This window comes from Cotesia glomerata, linkage group LG9 (assembly GCF_020080835.1).
Source record: "Cotesia glomerata isolate CgM1 linkage group LG9, MPM_Cglom_v2.3, whole genome shotgun sequence".
In the NCBI taxonomy this organism is placed as follows: Eukaryota; Metazoa; Arthropoda; class Insecta; order Hymenoptera; family Braconidae; genus Cotesia; species Cotesia glomerata.
Genome location: NC_058166.1, coordinates 16798442 through 16814218, shown reverse-complemented (window position 1 = coordinate 16814218; position 15777 = coordinate 16798442). Strand labels below are relative to the sequence as shown.

The 15777-nt window shown below is 29.9% G+C and overlaps 4 protein-coding genes and 1 pseudogene across 4 annotated transcripts; 4 read left to right on the top strand and 1 right to left on the bottom strand.

Moving 5' to 3' along the window:
• Positions 1–235: 235 nt before the first annotated feature.
• Positions 236–1021, top strand: LOC123272273 (venom allergen 3-like). The gene is made up of 2 exons (XM_044738970.1): positions 236–248; positions 654–1021. Exons 1-2 carry the CDS (start codon positions 236–238, stop codon positions 1019–1021), a joined length of 381 nt encoding a protein of 126 aa, XP_044594905.1.
• A 2730-nt stretch (positions 1022–3751) lies between these two features.
• LOC123271631 (venom allergen 3 homolog) lies at positions 3752–5671 on the top strand. Its single transcript, XM_044738023.1, has 3 exons — positions 3752–4015; positions 4903–5152; positions 5227–5671. The coding sequence occupies exons 1-3, from the start codon at positions 3905–3907 to the stop codon at positions 5535–5537; spliced, it is 672 nt and encodes a 223-aa protein (XP_044593958.1). The 5' UTR covers positions 3752–3904; the 3' UTR covers positions 5538–5671.
• A 213-nt stretch (positions 5672–5884) lies between these two features.
• LOC123271319 (venom allergen 5-like) lies at positions 5885–9186 on the top strand. The gene is made up of 3 exons (XM_044737609.1): positions 5885–6041; positions 8493–8742; positions 8803–9186. The coding sequence occupies exons 1-3, from the start codon at positions 5937–5939 to the stop codon at positions 9099–9101; spliced, it is 654 nt and encodes a 217-aa protein (XP_044593544.1). The 5' UTR covers positions 5885–5936; the 3' UTR covers positions 9102–9186.
• A 1759-nt stretch (positions 9187–10945) lies between these two features.
• Positions 10946–12478, top strand: LOC123271320 (venom allergen 5-like). The gene is made up of 3 exons (XM_044737610.1): positions 10946–11143; positions 11209–11443; positions 12109–12478. The coding sequence occupies exons 1-3, from the start codon at positions 11036–11038 to the stop codon at positions 12414–12416; spliced, it is 651 nt and encodes a 216-aa protein (XP_044593545.1). The 5' UTR covers positions 10946–11035; the 3' UTR covers positions 12417–12478.
• Positions 12479–14215: 1737 nt separating this feature from the next.
• LOC123272272 lies at positions 14216–15002 on the bottom strand (annotated as a pseudogene).
• Between the last annotated feature and the right edge of the window lie 775 nt (positions 15003–15777).

Genomic DNA, 15777 nt, shown 5'->3' with positions numbered 1-15777 from the left:
AAATTTTTTTTTTGAAATTTGATTTTTTTCAAGATTAAAAATTTTTTTTTTGAAATTTTAATTTTTTTTTTAATTTGAATTTTATTGAAAATTTTGATTTTTTTGGAAATTTCAAATTTTTTTTCAAAAATTTGACGTTGAAACTAGTTTAAACAAATAAAAATTTAAATATACTTTCAATCCGAATTTAATCCCGATTTTTTGTGCACTGCAGCTGCTTTTAGTTTATTCAGAAATGCATATCCACGGTAACGCGGATTCTTAAATTTTTTAATATTTTTTACTAGCTTAGATTGTAGTAATTATTATTACTGATGGTAACTATAACCATCAGGTTATATTAGGAATTATGATTTTGATAATAGTAGTAACTAATTAAAATAATAACAGTTATTATTACTGATTACCATCATAATAGTAGTAGTTACCATCAGGATGGTAAATACTACAATTCAGATGGTTTACTTAATTATTTAAATAATATTTACTACTATCGAATTCAGTTAATAGATTTTAACATAACTAAATAATAAACTCTACTATAAAATTTTCTCCGTGTAGTAGAACTGGTAAATTACTTTATCTCAATAAAAACTTAAAGTAATAAATAATATGTATTTTAATTCACCAATTTTTTAAATATTTTTTTATAGGATACGTTGGCCAAACTATAAATTCATCAATAACGCATGGTAAATACGAGCATCCAATAACTATTGTCAGACGATGGTATGACAATGAAATAAAACACTTTGACAAAAAATTGATAGCAAATTTCAACCCAGACCCGGAAACGTTCAACAAAATTAGTAATGTGACCCAAATGTTATGGTCAGGTACCAAAGAAGTTGGTTGTGCTAGAGCAGTGGAGGAAGTAGGTGATAAGCTATACAAAACTACTCTTGTTTGTAACTGGAAGCCAGCGGGCAACATATTCGGTAAATATGTTTATGAAATCAAAGCATCACAATGGAACGAGGATGAGAGAAAAAGATACCATGAACTCCATCTGTCCCAATAAATGGAAAGACGGTTTTTCTGTTCGGTTATACTGCGAAAAATACTGAACTGATCGGAATAATACTTATACCATAAGATGCAGCGTGTTTCGGAGAAGGTTTTAGTATATGATATGTTGGTGATTACTTATCCAGAGCCAATATTTTTTTGACTTAGAAAAAATTAATTTTTATTGCAACTAAATTTATTCTATTCGATTGTTATTTGTTTAAAATAAATTTTTTAATTCTATTGGTTATGTTTATATACTAGGCAGATTTCTTCACTTATGAGACCTGCAATTTCTTTAACTGAAACTTTCAATGCTCATTGCAATTTTTTTTTTTTCAAATCAATTATTACTCATTTTTGTAAGAAAGATACGGGAATGTTATAATAATTGCACATTGAAAGTTATAATGAATATTAGCTAGAATAATTACATGGATAAAAGGTGCATGCCAATTCGATAGAATTGGGAATCTGTACAAGTCAAAACAATACTCTAATTAAATTTCAAGTGTAGATCTAAAAATGCACGGAAAAAAGTAAACTGTAATATTCACTCGGATTCCGGTTAATTTTTATAGTTTCAAACAGTAAAGCGGACATCGGGGTGGCAAAAATATAAATATTACAGAACTTAATGTAGAAAGTATAAAAGCCACAATTTATAATTTAATATCCAAAATAAGTGATTAGTAGCTGTCACTATAGTAAATAACGACCCTTTCATCTTTAAAAATTACAGTTTCAAACAGTAAAAATTGCCATTTCAATATATAGTCGATATTATGAGGAGAAGGGGAACTCAGATGAAAGAGAAGGGGGTCTCACTCTGGGAAAATTAACCATTTGAAACAGTAAAAATTATACTTTTAAAATATACATTTTACCAGTCTAAGCAAGTCAATAATTACAGTTTGATTTTTAGCGTTGCGTTTAAAATTTACCATTTTACTTTGTAAATATTGACATTGCTTGTGTTAGAAATTTACTAACTTTATTTTATACTTTTTACATATCATAAGATCATTTTTTAGGTACGAAATGATAAATATCAAAGTCTGAATTCTTAATTATTATACTTTAACATTTTAGACATTCACATAGCGAATATTACTGTTTGAAATAGTATTTTCTTCCATGTAAATAGTGAATTGTAGCGTTAAAATGGTAAATATTATAAAGTAAATAGTAAAATCACGATTTTACTGTTTGAAATGGTAATTTTTAGCAGTTGATCATTACTTATTATAAATCGACTGTTATTTATTACAGTTTACTTTTTTCCGTGTGCAATTCTATAAAGCGCCCAGCGGAGCGAGCGAGTAACAGCTAGTTGTTTATAAATTAGTTGATATAAATATATACTAATAAATGGAGAGCCGGTTTTTTGTCTGGTTATAATGCGAAAACTACTGAACCGAATCGGAATAATACTAATACCATAAGATGCAGCGTGTTTCGGAGAAGGTTTTAGTATATGATATGTTGGTGATTACTTATCCGGAACTTATATTTTTTTGACTTAAAAATAATGAATTTTTATTGTAACTAAATTTATTCTATTCGATTGTCATTTGTTTAAAATAAATTTTTTAATTCTATTGGTTATGTTATATACTAGGCAGATTTCTTCACTTATAAGATCTGCAATTTATTTAACTAAAACTTTCAATGCTCATTACAAATTTTTTTTTTTTTTTCATATCAATTATTATTCATTTTTGTAAGAAAGACACGGGAATGTTATAATGATTGCACATTGAAAGTTACAACTAATATTAGCTAAAATAATTACATGGATAAAAGGTGCATGTCAATTCGATAGAATTGGGAATCTGTGCAAGTCAAAACAATACTCTAATTAAATTTCAAGTCTAGATCCAAAAATGCAATTCTTCAAAGCGCCCAATGGAGCAGGCGAGTAACAGCTAGTAATTTTATAAATGCTAACATATCAATACCACCAGCGTCTTTTTAATTTCAAATCTTTTATTCCTTGCAGCTTCAAGTTTATTTTTTTATTTTTCTGGAGTATGGATTACAGATGTAATAAAACAAAGAAAAAATAAATTATAGTAATTATTGTTCATAGAGCTAAGTTAAAGTTAATTTATCATGTTAATTATTACAATAATCGATCACCGTAAACTAATTATTGAAAACTATTTGTGCTAATAATAGATGTATCTTGTGCAAACAATTGTCAGCTGTAATTGCTGAGCCTTGGAAAATAAAGTGTAACTATAAAAAATTATGTTTCATTTTTTTTTTTCGTCATAAATAGCGGAAATTTTTTCTAATCCATCAGTTTAATTTTTGTAAATCTGAGATTGAAGCAGAAAATTTTAATTAAAAGACAAAAATAAATAATTTGGCATATTTAAAGATCGTGATAAATAGTTAATGGATTTCGCAAAAAATAAATCTATAAATTTCATGAATTACATTAATAAAAATAAACGTCACCCATAAATCTTACGTGCAAGTATCGAGTGTCTGGATGATTTAAGTCCAATGTCAATTTATTTTGTCTATTTTAATGTAAGTAATGTATCGACGAAAATTAATTCGTTATGTATATATATGTATATTTGCGGTTATAAGTAAATTCAAATCAATTCGATATGTCAAATAATGAATGATAGTTGCTTACGTAACATCGAAGAGAGTCTTTAGACGTCAAGTGTTATCAGTTATTAAAAAAAATAACATGTGTTACTATTGTAAAACATTTTGCGTTGTCAGTCATTGAACAAATATTACAATAAATAAATTTATTGCTTTCAGAAAGTCTTTTTTGCGTATAAATAGCCAGATCGCTGCTCTGGGAAATTACAGTTCGAGTTTTGGCTTCAGATACAAGAAGTATATCAATTTTAACTTAATTGCATTTAAAATGGCTAAATTTTTCTACACCATTTTGGCAGCTGTTATTGCTGTTGTTGCTGCTGATCAATGTCATCCAAAAACGTGCAGTGGGGAGCAACATACTGTTTGTAAATATCGTGTAAGTATTAAAAATTGTATTTTTGATCTTTGAGATTTTTGATTAGCAAAAATTTTTAATTGAACCAGAAAAAAATTTCAATTTAAAATTTTGGACTATACATTGGAGATAAAATAGTCAAGACCTTTTTAGTAGGGAAATTAATTCTCTACAAAAAGGTTTTTATAAATTTTGCTCTATCTCTTACTATTTAGCCAAAATTTTCACTTTATAAAGTTATAATTTTTGGAGCAAGCAAAAAATTTTAATTTCAAAAATTTAAAGTTGAATTTCTAGCCAAAATATTGAAGATACTGAAAAATTATGAAACCTTTTTATCAGAAATTTATTTCTCTACATCGATAGAAAATTTATGGTGACTCAAGAGATATTTTCTTGATCTAAGAATTTATTTTGAAAGACAAATGATTATTTTGCTTTATGAATTTATTGTCTTGATTTAGATTTTCTTGGCTTAAGAGCTATATTATCTTCAATCGATACATTTAAGTTCTTCAATCAAAATAACATTATCAGTTAAAAAACTTAAAATAGTTCATCAAAGTATATTTCAAAAACTAAATAATCTTTAATTGTTATACCAAAAAAAAAAATTATTTCTTGGAAATAAGTAAATTAATGACTCAAAAAAAAAGCCATTCTTAAAACAAGTTGGTAACATCTTGAATCAATGTTATCGTCTATCTTGAACCAAAAGACAAAAACTCTTGAAAGAAATATATCTATATCTAGTTTCAAGAGTTCAAGTTTTGAAGAAAAAAAGTTTCTTGAATCAAGATTGTTTTTCTATCAGTGTACAAAAAAGGTTTTGAGGATTTTTCGTTATCTCTCACTGTTTGGCCAGAATTTTTATTTAAAATATATACTGATGAAAATGATCATTCAAGGCCTCAGGACCAGCATCAACGTGTAACAAAGTTCAGACAATGGAACTAAATGATGATGAAAAACAAGAAATCCTGGATGCCCACAACCAACTGCGCGCCAGGGTAGCCAGCGGAAAAGAATCTCTGGGTCACCCTGGACCACAACCAGCTGGAATAATTCCACCCTTAAAATGGGACGATGAATTGGCTAAAATTGCTCAGGTTTGGGCTAACCAGTGTCAATTTGGACATGACAAGTGCCGTGATGTCGGTAAGTATCCAAACGATCAATAAAAGTCTTATAATTTGAATAATTGACTAAATAGTTGACATTAATTTCTGCAGATCGCTTCCAAGTTGGACAGAATGTCGCGACAAAAATGCACAGCGCAAAACACGTTGCTAAAATCTCAGAATTGGTGCAAATGTGGTACGACGAAGTGAAGGACTTCGACAGTCGCCAAGTAAGCGCCTTCAAATGGCAATCTATGCCACAAATTGGACACTACACTCAACTTGTTTGGGGCGAAACCACCACCGTCGGTTGTGGTCTCATCAGATACCTGAGCAAGGACAACTGGTTCACCACCTACTTGGTTTGCAACTACGGACCCGCTGGAAACTGGATCGGCAGTGAACTCTACAAGACTCTTTAATCAGAATTTGACTTACTCATTGGCAATCTTCATCAAACCATATCCATTGATCGATAATGTTAATCCTTTGTTAGGAATAAAATTATTTCATTTATGTTAATGATAATAAATAAATGAGATAATAAAACATTGAACTCGAGTTGTTTCTCCATTTGTCTTTATTTTTGTCTCTGGAATTTTATTTGATGAAGAAACTGCGTTTTAATACGCTACGGCTATCATCGAAAGGAAATCACTACTGGATAATGATCACTATCAGCTAGTTAATGTCAAACACAATCACAGTTGTGTGGTCTGCTATCAGAGATAACTGAGGAAGGGCAGAAAAATTTTCTTGCTTCCAGTCAGTATAAATAAATCAATCTAACAAGTTTGATTTATTTTCACAATAACGTTGCTATGATAAGTTTGGTGTTGGTTCTTGCGGTTGTCGGGTCCGCTTTATCTTGGCGATGCAATCCGCCGACATGCAATGGTGCTCAGCATACTATGTGTAGATATCGAGTAAGTTTATTGTTTATTCATTCTGTTTTTAATAGGGAAAATTGTGATTTTGGTACCGCTTGTTAGTTGATTTAGAGAATAGAGTTTTTGAGAAAAATCTTCAAGTTTTTATCAACTGGAAAATAAAACTCAATTTTATCAATTTAGCTAATTACTTTACTTTTTTTTTAAACAAAAATCTTTATTTCAACCGATTATTTCTTTTTCAAGGATTAAGACACTCAGTAACTTTGGTTCAAGATTTTCGACTTGAATCAAGAACGTTGATTCTTTACAAAAATAATTTTACTCTCAAATTAAAAATATTTCTCTTGAATCAAAAAGTTTTTTTTATAATAATAAATAATTGCTATGACTGACATTGAACACTTATAAAAAATTAACTTGCTTCAAGATAAAAACTCTCGAACCAAGAACTTAATTTTCTAGAGTTTGATCATCTTGAATTTTGCAGGAAATTTCTTGAATAGAGTAAAATTCACTCACGTTATGGCTCAATTACATACACACATACTATAGCCGTATAGATTACTTACTCATTGACTACCATTAGTAATTAACTTTTCTTCATAATCATTATCGAATATTTAACTAATTTATTAATCATATCTTATGATCTTATGTTGTAACGATAACTCAAACTTTAAAAAGAAATTATCATCTGTTCCCTAATGTTTGATTAGTTTTTAATAACATTAATAAAAAAGAATTCTCATAATTACATATGGATGGAATTAAGCAATAACGTCTTAACCAACATTAAAAAAAAATCGAGTTATCATGATGAACTAAGTAATCTTATGATACTAGGTACGTTCATCATAATAACTTGATTTTTTTTTAAATATTGGTTAAGACGTTATTGCTTAATTCCATCCATATGCAAGTCTTAAAAATTTAAACATTTATGTTTAATATCTCCAAAATTGTATTTTTTTTGTCTTAATTTTAGTAAAAGAAAAGAAAAAAGAAAATAAGGTAAAAAACCCCATTAGTGGCACCTTAATCCCCTATTAATGTTACTTTTTTTAACTTCCCGCTAAGAAAATTGAAAATTTTCAAAAATCGGGAAGTTATTGGTTTTACCCTGTTTTTCGAAAATTGAGTTCTCATCAGATCTTGACGTTTTGAGGTCTTAGGAAGTTTCCCTGAATGTTTTCGCGATGACGTCAGTATGTCTGTAAGTATGTATGTGTGTATGTGTGTGAATGTATGTGTGTGACTCTCTTATAACTTTTGAACGGCTTGGCCGATTCCATCGTGGTTGGTGCCATTCGAAAGGGCTTAACCAAACTTAGATTTCGAATACCATTTGGATCGATTCGAACCAGTAGATTTTGAGAAATCTAAAAAAAACTACCAAAAAAAATTTTTTGAAATGTGATTTTTTTGGAATTACTTTTAAATGGCTCTACCGATCAATTCCAAAATCTAATCAGCTCTTAAGATCAAAAAACCACGTCGACCACCGTAAGCCCGGTCAAAATCGGTTGATTCGTTCGTGAGTTATCGTTGTCGAAAGAAAACCGAAAATAGTATATTGTGCCACAAGGGACGAAAGTACTACATTCTGTCCCGCGTGTGTGATTGCCACCCGAGCCGAAGGCGAGGGTGGCAAACACGCGGGTGAGGATGTAGTACTTTCGTCCCGTGTCACACATACTATTTTTTCTCCTGCCAAGCCGAAAGTTCGCGAATCTTTTAATGCAATAGCATCGTAGGTAATCATGGAAGGGGTCCAGGGGCGAAGCCCAGTGGACGGGGGCGGAGCCTCCCAGTCAAAAAAATACAATTTAAAATTATTATTTAAGTAAAGATATTAAAAAAAATAATTAGTGTTATGAAAATAACAGAATAATTTTTATTATAACTTTAAATAATCATTTTGATAAATTTTAATAGTAATTATAAGCATTCATTTAATAATAATTATGGATAATCTTAATGATAATATTAGATGATAATTTTAATATAAGAATAATTTTAGTGACTTAATTTAAAATTATCATAACTAATAATTTAAAATTATTATTTAAGTAAAGATATTAAAAAAATTAATTTTGTGTTATAACTTTGTGTTATAAAATAAAAGAAAGTGTCAGTAATGGGGTCCCCGCCACTAATGGGGCCTTTTACCCTAGATTTTTTAAAAAATTATTTTTCCAAAATACTTTTATTTTAATTCAAGTTGAATATTCTAAAAGTTATTCAAATTATTCAAAATAAATTCCACGTGTTCAATCAAAATTGATTGACAAGGCAATAACAGTTTATCAGTATCTTCGATTAGATTTGGTAATTGAATATAATTAGAACTTTCAACAGAGATAAAAATGTGAACAATTTATCTTGAAGAATTGGTAATATTGACACTTTTTGATTCAAACTTAGGATGTAAATTAACACTTAAGATTTTATTACAATTGACATATACAATAATTTAAACGTTAGTCAGCATGGCCTGCAGCAACCTGCGGTAAAGTACAATCGAGTTCTTTGACCTCGGGCGAAATAAACGAAATTCTTCGAGCACATAATGACAAGCGGGCATTTGTGGCAAGAGGCGCCGAAAGGCGAGGAATTGCTGGCCCTCAACCCGCTGGAAGAATCCCGCCCCTGACGTGGGACAATGAACTGGCACAAATTGCTCAGAGGTGGGCTAATCAGTGCCAATTTGGTCATGACACATGCCGTAATGTTGGTGAGTACCTAAGCTAAATTATGTTTTTGAACTTTTGAAAAATTGTTCTTTAAATTGCAGATCGCTTTCGAGTCGGACAAAACGTCGCTAAAATGATGTATAGCAACAATTATCATGTTAGATTGTCATACTTGGTGCAACAATGGTACAACGAAGTGAAGGATTTCAATAGGAACTACGTTCGCAGTTTTCGATGGCAATCTTGGCCGCAAATTGGTCATTATACTCAGCTTGTTTGGGGAAATACTAGAAAGGTTGGTTGTGGAGCCATCAGGTACAAAGATTGGTACTGGTACACTACTTATTTGGTTTGCAACTATGGACCTACTGGAAATGGGATCGGTCAACGTGTTTACTGAAGTTTTTCATGGTTTTATGTTTTTTATAGTTTAATACTCATTTTCTATGATCTGTGATCAAATAAAAGAACTTTTGTAAGGATAATATATAATTATATTCATTTATTGATGATTATTTTGTTTAATTTAATTAAATTTTATTTTTATAGAAAAACAAAATCTTTTTTAGGACAAGAAATTTGAAAAATTATCGTTTCAATTTTTTTTTCCATATTATTCTATTTAATTACAGGTTTATGATAATGGTAACAATGAAAATTTGGAAAATATTTTTTTTTAATTGGTTTTGAAAATTTTTATAGTAAAATAAATAAAACTAAAATAAATAAAATAGCTTTTACTCGCCCGCTCTGATGGGCGCTTTATAGAATTGCATTTTCAGATCTAGACTTGAAATTTAATTACAGTATTGTTTTGACTTGCACAAATTCTTAATTCTATCGAATGGGCATGCATCTTTTATCCATGTAATTATTCTAGCTAATATTAATTGTAACTTTCAATGTGCAATCATTATAACATTCCCGTGTCTTTCTTACAAAAATGAATAATAATTAATATGAAAAAAAAAATTTGTAATGAGCATTGAAAGTTTTAGTTAAAGAAATTACAGGTCTCATAAGTGAAGAAATCAGCCTAGTATATAAACATAACCAATAGAATTAAAAAATTTATTTTAAATAAATGACAATCAAATAGAATAAATTTAGTTACAATAAAAATTCATTATTTCTAAGTTAAAAAAATATAGGTTTCGGATAAGTAATCACCACCATATCATATACTAAAACCTTCTCCGAAACACGCTGCATCTTATGGTATAAGTATTATTCCGATCGGTTCAGTAGTTTTCGCAGTATAACCGGACAAAAAAAACCGGCTCTCCATTGATTAGTATAGATAATTAATACAATGTGTTCTTACAAGTCTACCGATATCTCTCAAAAATTTTAATTTTTTTGATACACAAGGAAAAATTTTTTTTTATCGAAAAAATTGACCTTTAAATTTCTTTATTTTTAATGAAAAAATCATTAATTTTTTAAAGAAAAAATTATGTGATTATTACTAAACTTTTATTTAATATTAATTATTAAAAAAAATATTTCATCGGTATAAATTGCTTTGTATGTCAAAATAATTCGAAAATGAAAAATAGTTCTCGATAAATTCATAACTTTTTCCTTATTTTTATAACTCAACTATTACATTGCTTTTTCCTCGTTAGTCATAGGGGACGGAAGGGGAAGACGGAGAGGGCGGGTAAAATTGATAATCGTTTTAAATCGCTGGTCGGTCGATAGAAATATTTTAGACAGCAATCTATCAATCTATTATGTAACTATACTTACCGTTATCGATAAAGCATTGGTTTTGCATACTTGTGGGAATTTTTTTTATAAATATTGAAATTTAGGAAAAAAAAAATTTTAAATCGTAAGTATACAGTACTTAGTTTAATGTTGTTAAGGACGATGCAGATTTGATTTTCTTCATATTCAGGACGCGGTTGATATTTTTGCGACGATTGTTTTGATTGAAATGTATTTTCCAATCGGTATTCGTTTTACGCGACCTGAGTATTCATTTTGCCCGCCCGTGGTAGGGCAAAACGGATAATGTTGACTTTTTTTTTTTAATTTCGAAGAAGAATTTCTTTGTTATTATTTTTATTTTACTTTAATTATAAACTTCAATTACCCAAAAATTATTAGCCAAAGTTAAGAATGGATATGATTATAATATATATTTGTTATTTCATTTTTAAATTAACATATCCGTTTTGCCCGTCCTTCCCCTACATAATTTGGAGTAATAAATTACTCTATTATCGTCCGCTATCGCAAGTAACTAGAAAGAACCAACTTTTCCTCGTTACACATGGTATAAATAATTATCTAAGCAGTGTAAGTTTGTAAATACTATTCAACAAAATGACAATTAATGTGTTTCTTATTTTCACCGTTGTACTTTCAACAAGCGCCCAAAAATGCTATCCAAGTGGCTGCAATGGTGAGCAAAATACATTGTGCAAGTATCCAGTAAGTTGATTTTTCTGTTGTTATGACGCTTAATAAAATTTCTGAGCACTTGATTTACTTTACAGTCGACAGACCCTTCGCCAAATTGTGGACAAGTTGAATCAACAACTTTGACCCAAGAAGAAAAAGACGAAATTCTGAAAGCTCACAACGATAGAAGAGCATGGGTAGCAAACGGCGAAGTAGACGGACAACCTGCAGGAATAATTCCACCTTTGCAGTGGGATGAAGAGTTGGCTGAACTTGCTCGAAGATGGGCTCTTCAGTGCGAAATTGGGCATGATAAATGTCGTTATGTTGGTGAGAAATTTTAGTCATTGATCGTATTTAATATCAGGTTCTTAGCGTATGTAATTAATTTTTCATATAACCTGCATTGAAAATGCAAGTTTCAATGCCTGTTGAGCCAACCGAAACTAGACAATTTCAGACCAATGCGACTGTTGCCGGGCAGGAATCAATCATTTCTTCCCGGCGGACAGAAAATGACAATTTTCTGCTCGCGAGATGAAGTTGCAGCTTTATTTTCAATCCTATTAGAATATTTTTTGTTTGTTTTATACCTTTATAATTGTCATTCTCACCGTTAACCGTACTTACATATTATAATTCTGTTACTAAACATAAATAAGAATGACAAATAAAACTATTCAATTTACGAATAATGTTTAATAAAAAATAAACCATTACTTTCTATTTTATTATATGTTTTATGATAAAATGGTATTTTTGCTATTCGTCTGAAACTATCTAGTTCTGGTTGGCTCCAGACATTGAAACTAGCATTTTTAATACAACTTATATGAAAAATATAATGTGTGACGCGGGATGAAACACGATTTCAGACTGAGTAATGCTAGGCCCTCGCTTCGCTCGGGCAGGCAACTTTACTCTGGTCTGAGATCGTTTTGTTTCATCCCTAGTCACACAATATACTATATGATCATTGCAATTTGATTTTGCAGATCGGTTCTCCGTTGGCCAAAATATGATGTGGAGAGCAGAGGGTTCAGGGTATAACCAAAACCTGACTGACATGACTGACGGGTGGTTCAGTGAACATGTGAATTTTGATGGTTCTGGGGTTGGAAAGTTCGTGTGGCAAGATGAGCCGCAAATTGGGCATTACACTCAGCTAATTTGGGGTGCTACTACTTATGTAGGTTGTGGAGTTCTCAGATACTATAAAGACAACTGGTACAACACGTACTTCTTGTGTGATTATGGACCTCATGGAAATGTCATTGGTTGGCCCGTTTATGAAACTACATAATTTTGATAAAGAATGTTTTATTTTTCAGAGTTTAAATCATCACAATTATTGATTATTTTGGTATTATAAGAATTTTTTATTGTCATTTTTGGTGTAAAAAGAATTTAATTAAAAAACTTCATTTTCCGAATAAGTTTGAATTATTTTTCCCGGATTGATTATAGAGAAAAGTGCCACTCTTCATTTTGAAATTAATGTGAAAAAAAAATAATAATAAATGGAATTCATCAAGATTTGTGATATTTATTAGAAGATACAAACCCGAAATTAATTGTTTGAAAAATGGTTTTTAATTTTCAAAAACAACATAAATTGAAAAAAGTTTGGAAAATCCAGAACTGCACGACTCATAATGCTCATTTAACTATGAAATATTAATAAAATAAAGAATGTGAAATAAAAAATATATAAAATAGCTAAAATAGCACGATAATGCGCAAGCGCTTCTAGTGGGATAAATGTACACAATATATAGATAGATAGATAGATAGATAAATAAGTTTTATTTGATCTTGGAGTCAAGACTCCCTCAAGACCATCAATTTTACATAATTTTAACATTTAGTGTACATTAAATACAGTGCTTAAAGTGGGGAAAAATATAATAGCAAACATATTATATATTTTTCAGACAATAGTTAATAGTTAATAGCCAATGATAGATAACTAATTAAATTCAGAGCTAATTATGTATAGAGCTAAATGCTGCAATAATCAATACAATATTATCAGTTTTATTATTTTGTTAATTTCTAATCTCAGTATAGTATATAGATATACAATCTTCTGGTTTTTGTTTTATTTTATTAATTGTACATAAACGATACTGAATTATCTAGCCAATCGTATTCGGTGACCTACAAGTCTCTCAAAGAGTTAAAAAAAAAAATTTAACTTAATTAATGCATTTTTTCGCAAGTTACAGTGTTTTCACAGTTTCATACATGGCGGACAGGAAAATTTTTTGACATGTTTTGATGTTTTTTCCGTTTCTATTGAACTAAATTAATTTTTGAAAAGTGTCAAATTAATGGCCATTAAATTATCTTGACAATAATATGCAAAATATCTTGATTCCGTGAACTAACAAGACTATAATAATAAAAATAGTTGCCGAAATAGGGTGAAAAAAATTTTTCGATCGTAAAATCATTAAAAATGAAAAAATATGAGTAAAAATTGACGATAATTGTGGAAATTTTGAAAGCTAATGATAATGATTTTTTGATTAATTTTTTCTAGATCAAAATTATCATTGAAATAGCAAGTCAGCTGTGTAAACTTCTATCGTGAGTATCATTGACCTCATTTACTCAATTCGTCAATTCCAATATTTACTTTTAAATGTATACATGGCGTATTGTCAAACAATTAAACACCACATAATCTACTTTTCATCCATTTGTCAATATTTGAATGCAATAATCATGGATACCAATAAAAATATTTGCTTTCTTTTTTCAACTCAAATATGTTATAATTTTCAAAGTTTTTATTTTATTTTACAGTGATTACTGACAAACATACTATTAAAATCTATAAATTATAAATAGAAATAATTTTCACCAGATCGAATAAAAAATTAAAACAAATAAACCAAAAACTAAATAAAGAAATTGATTAGTTAGAAATTAATTAGTTGGATAAAGAGGTTGACCCAGAACATTTCCACCTGGCCCATAGTTGAATATCAATCTAGTGTTATACCAGTCATTAGAAAGGTCTCTGTACTTGACAATACCGCAACCTACGAATTTAGTGTCAGCCCAAACTAGTTGAGTGTAGTGGAAGATTTTGGGTTATGATTGGTTGGACATGTCATTTACTTGACTACTATCGAAATTACTGGCCTCGTCGGTCCACTGATTAAACATTCCGGGGATATCTTTTTCATACTCGTTGCTCTTTGAAGAAAATTCTATGTTCTGATTGACAGTGAAGCGAGCTAAATAAATTTCAATAGCAATTTTTAGTAAATTGCCCAAAAGAACAATCGATTATAGTTTTTAATATTTAGAAAACATTTTCTTATTTACTGGTATCATCACAAGCAGAATGACCATTTTGACATTGATCGGCCCAAACCTGAGCTATTTTAGCCAGTTCCTCGTCCCACTCCACAGGAGGAATATTACCGGCTGGTTGAAGTCCAGGATTTCCACGAGTTTCGTCACCATTTGCTACCTATTTCGGTATTCATTGTGTGCTTGGATGATTCCTTTCTTTTCTTCCTCGGTCAGAGAGTTAACTTGCAATTGGTTGCATTTGCTGATATCGTTGGGCTGGTTTGATGTTGATTGGTTAGAAATATTAGAACAATCATTTATGACGAATGATGAGAATGAGTGATAGTCAATGATTGAAAGATACTCACATCGTACAAACAAAGAGTATGTTGGAGCCCTTGGCAAGAGTCAGGTTCGCAAACATACTCAGCTTTAGAACCAATTATGATTGTCAAAGCTACCAAAGAACTGATGATTCCTTCCATGCTGTTAGATTTCTTTAAACTTAGAATACTATGAAATATTGCAAGTTGCTGTAATCGGTATTGGAGATATTTGGTCTATTTATACGAAAAAATTCGTGATCTCGGGCTCTTGAAGGGGTAGAATAATTTGCTTTGCCTTCGTAAGACCATTGTGCTTACGATTAATTATTGATAATTTAGGTTTGATACACTGTTAATAGATTTGCGTGATGTTGGTATCTATTGCACATGGTTAATCGAATTGATTAACTGCGAATGAGGAAAATGTTCATGCAATAAGGTAAGGAGGAATTCGATTAAAAGCAGATCATCCGAAATTGGTAAGGGATTTTTAGATAGAAATTGATGAAAATTCATCTTAGAGATGATTTTAAACTACAATAAAGTGATGTAGTTATCGGAACAATGAAAAATATGCTATAAAAATGAATGATATTTAATTTTCTGATAAATTATCGAAATTGTTCGACTGATATCATGTGCACATGTTATTTTCGTGCCGATAAATGAGAATCATTAGAGTGATTAGTTTGTTTTAGATATACTGTTAAATTTATGTAAAAAAGTTTTTTTGCAGTTATTAATTACTAGATACGATAAGAAATTTGAAATAATATTGGACTCAAGTATCACCATCATAAACCTTTTGATGACCTAAATATAGAGCACCTTCGAATAAAAAGTAGAGATATGCAAAGATTTGAAATTTTGAATAAAATACTATCGATTTAGATTTTAATTTCAACGACGTAGAATTACCAATTCCTGTGAGCTATCACATGATAATTTGGGACAAAATAATGTACATAGATTGCGGTATCATAAAATTCCTGCATGTACAATACTTATTTGTATGCAACCATTACCCAG

Excerpts from the sequence above, each read along its gene's own strand:
- LOC123271631 (XM_044738023.1), top strand. The coding sequence starts at position 3,905 with ATGGCTAAATTTTTCTACACCATTTTGGCAGCTGTTATTGCTGTTGTT. Across the intron at positions 4,016-4,902 it reads ATACTGTTTGTAAATATCGT|GCCTCAGGACCAGCATCAAC; the intron begins GTAAGTATTAAA and ends TGATCATTCAAG. Across the intron at positions 5,153-5,226 it reads TGACAAGTGCCGTGATGTCG|ATCGCTTCCAAGTTGGACAG; the intron begins GTAAGTATCCAA and ends TAATTTCTGCAG.
- LOC123271319 (XM_044737609.1), top strand. The coding sequence starts at position 5,937 with ATGATAAGTTTGGTGTTGGTTCTTGCGGTTGTCGGGTCCGCTTTATCT. Across the intron at positions 6,042-8,492 it reads ATACTATGTGTAGATATCGA|TCAGCATGGCCTGCAGCAAC; the intron begins GTAAGTTTATTG and ends TTTAAACGTTAG. Across the intron at positions 8,743-8,802 it reads TGACACATGCCGTAATGTTG|ATCGCTTTCGAGTCGGACAA; the intron begins GTGAGTACCTAA and ends TTTAAATTGCAG.
- LOC123271320 (XM_044737610.1), top strand. The coding sequence starts at position 11,036 with ATGACAATTAATGTGTTTCTTATTTTCACCGTTGTACTTTCAACAAGC. Across the intron at positions 11,144-11,208 it reads ATACATTGTGCAAGTATCCA|TCGACAGACCCTTCGCCAAA; the intron begins GTAAGTTGATTT and ends TTTACTTTACAG. Across the intron at positions 11,444-12,108 it reads TGATAAATGTCGTTATGTTG|ATCGGTTCTCCGTTGGCCAA; the intron begins GTGAGAAATTTT and ends TTGATTTTGCAG.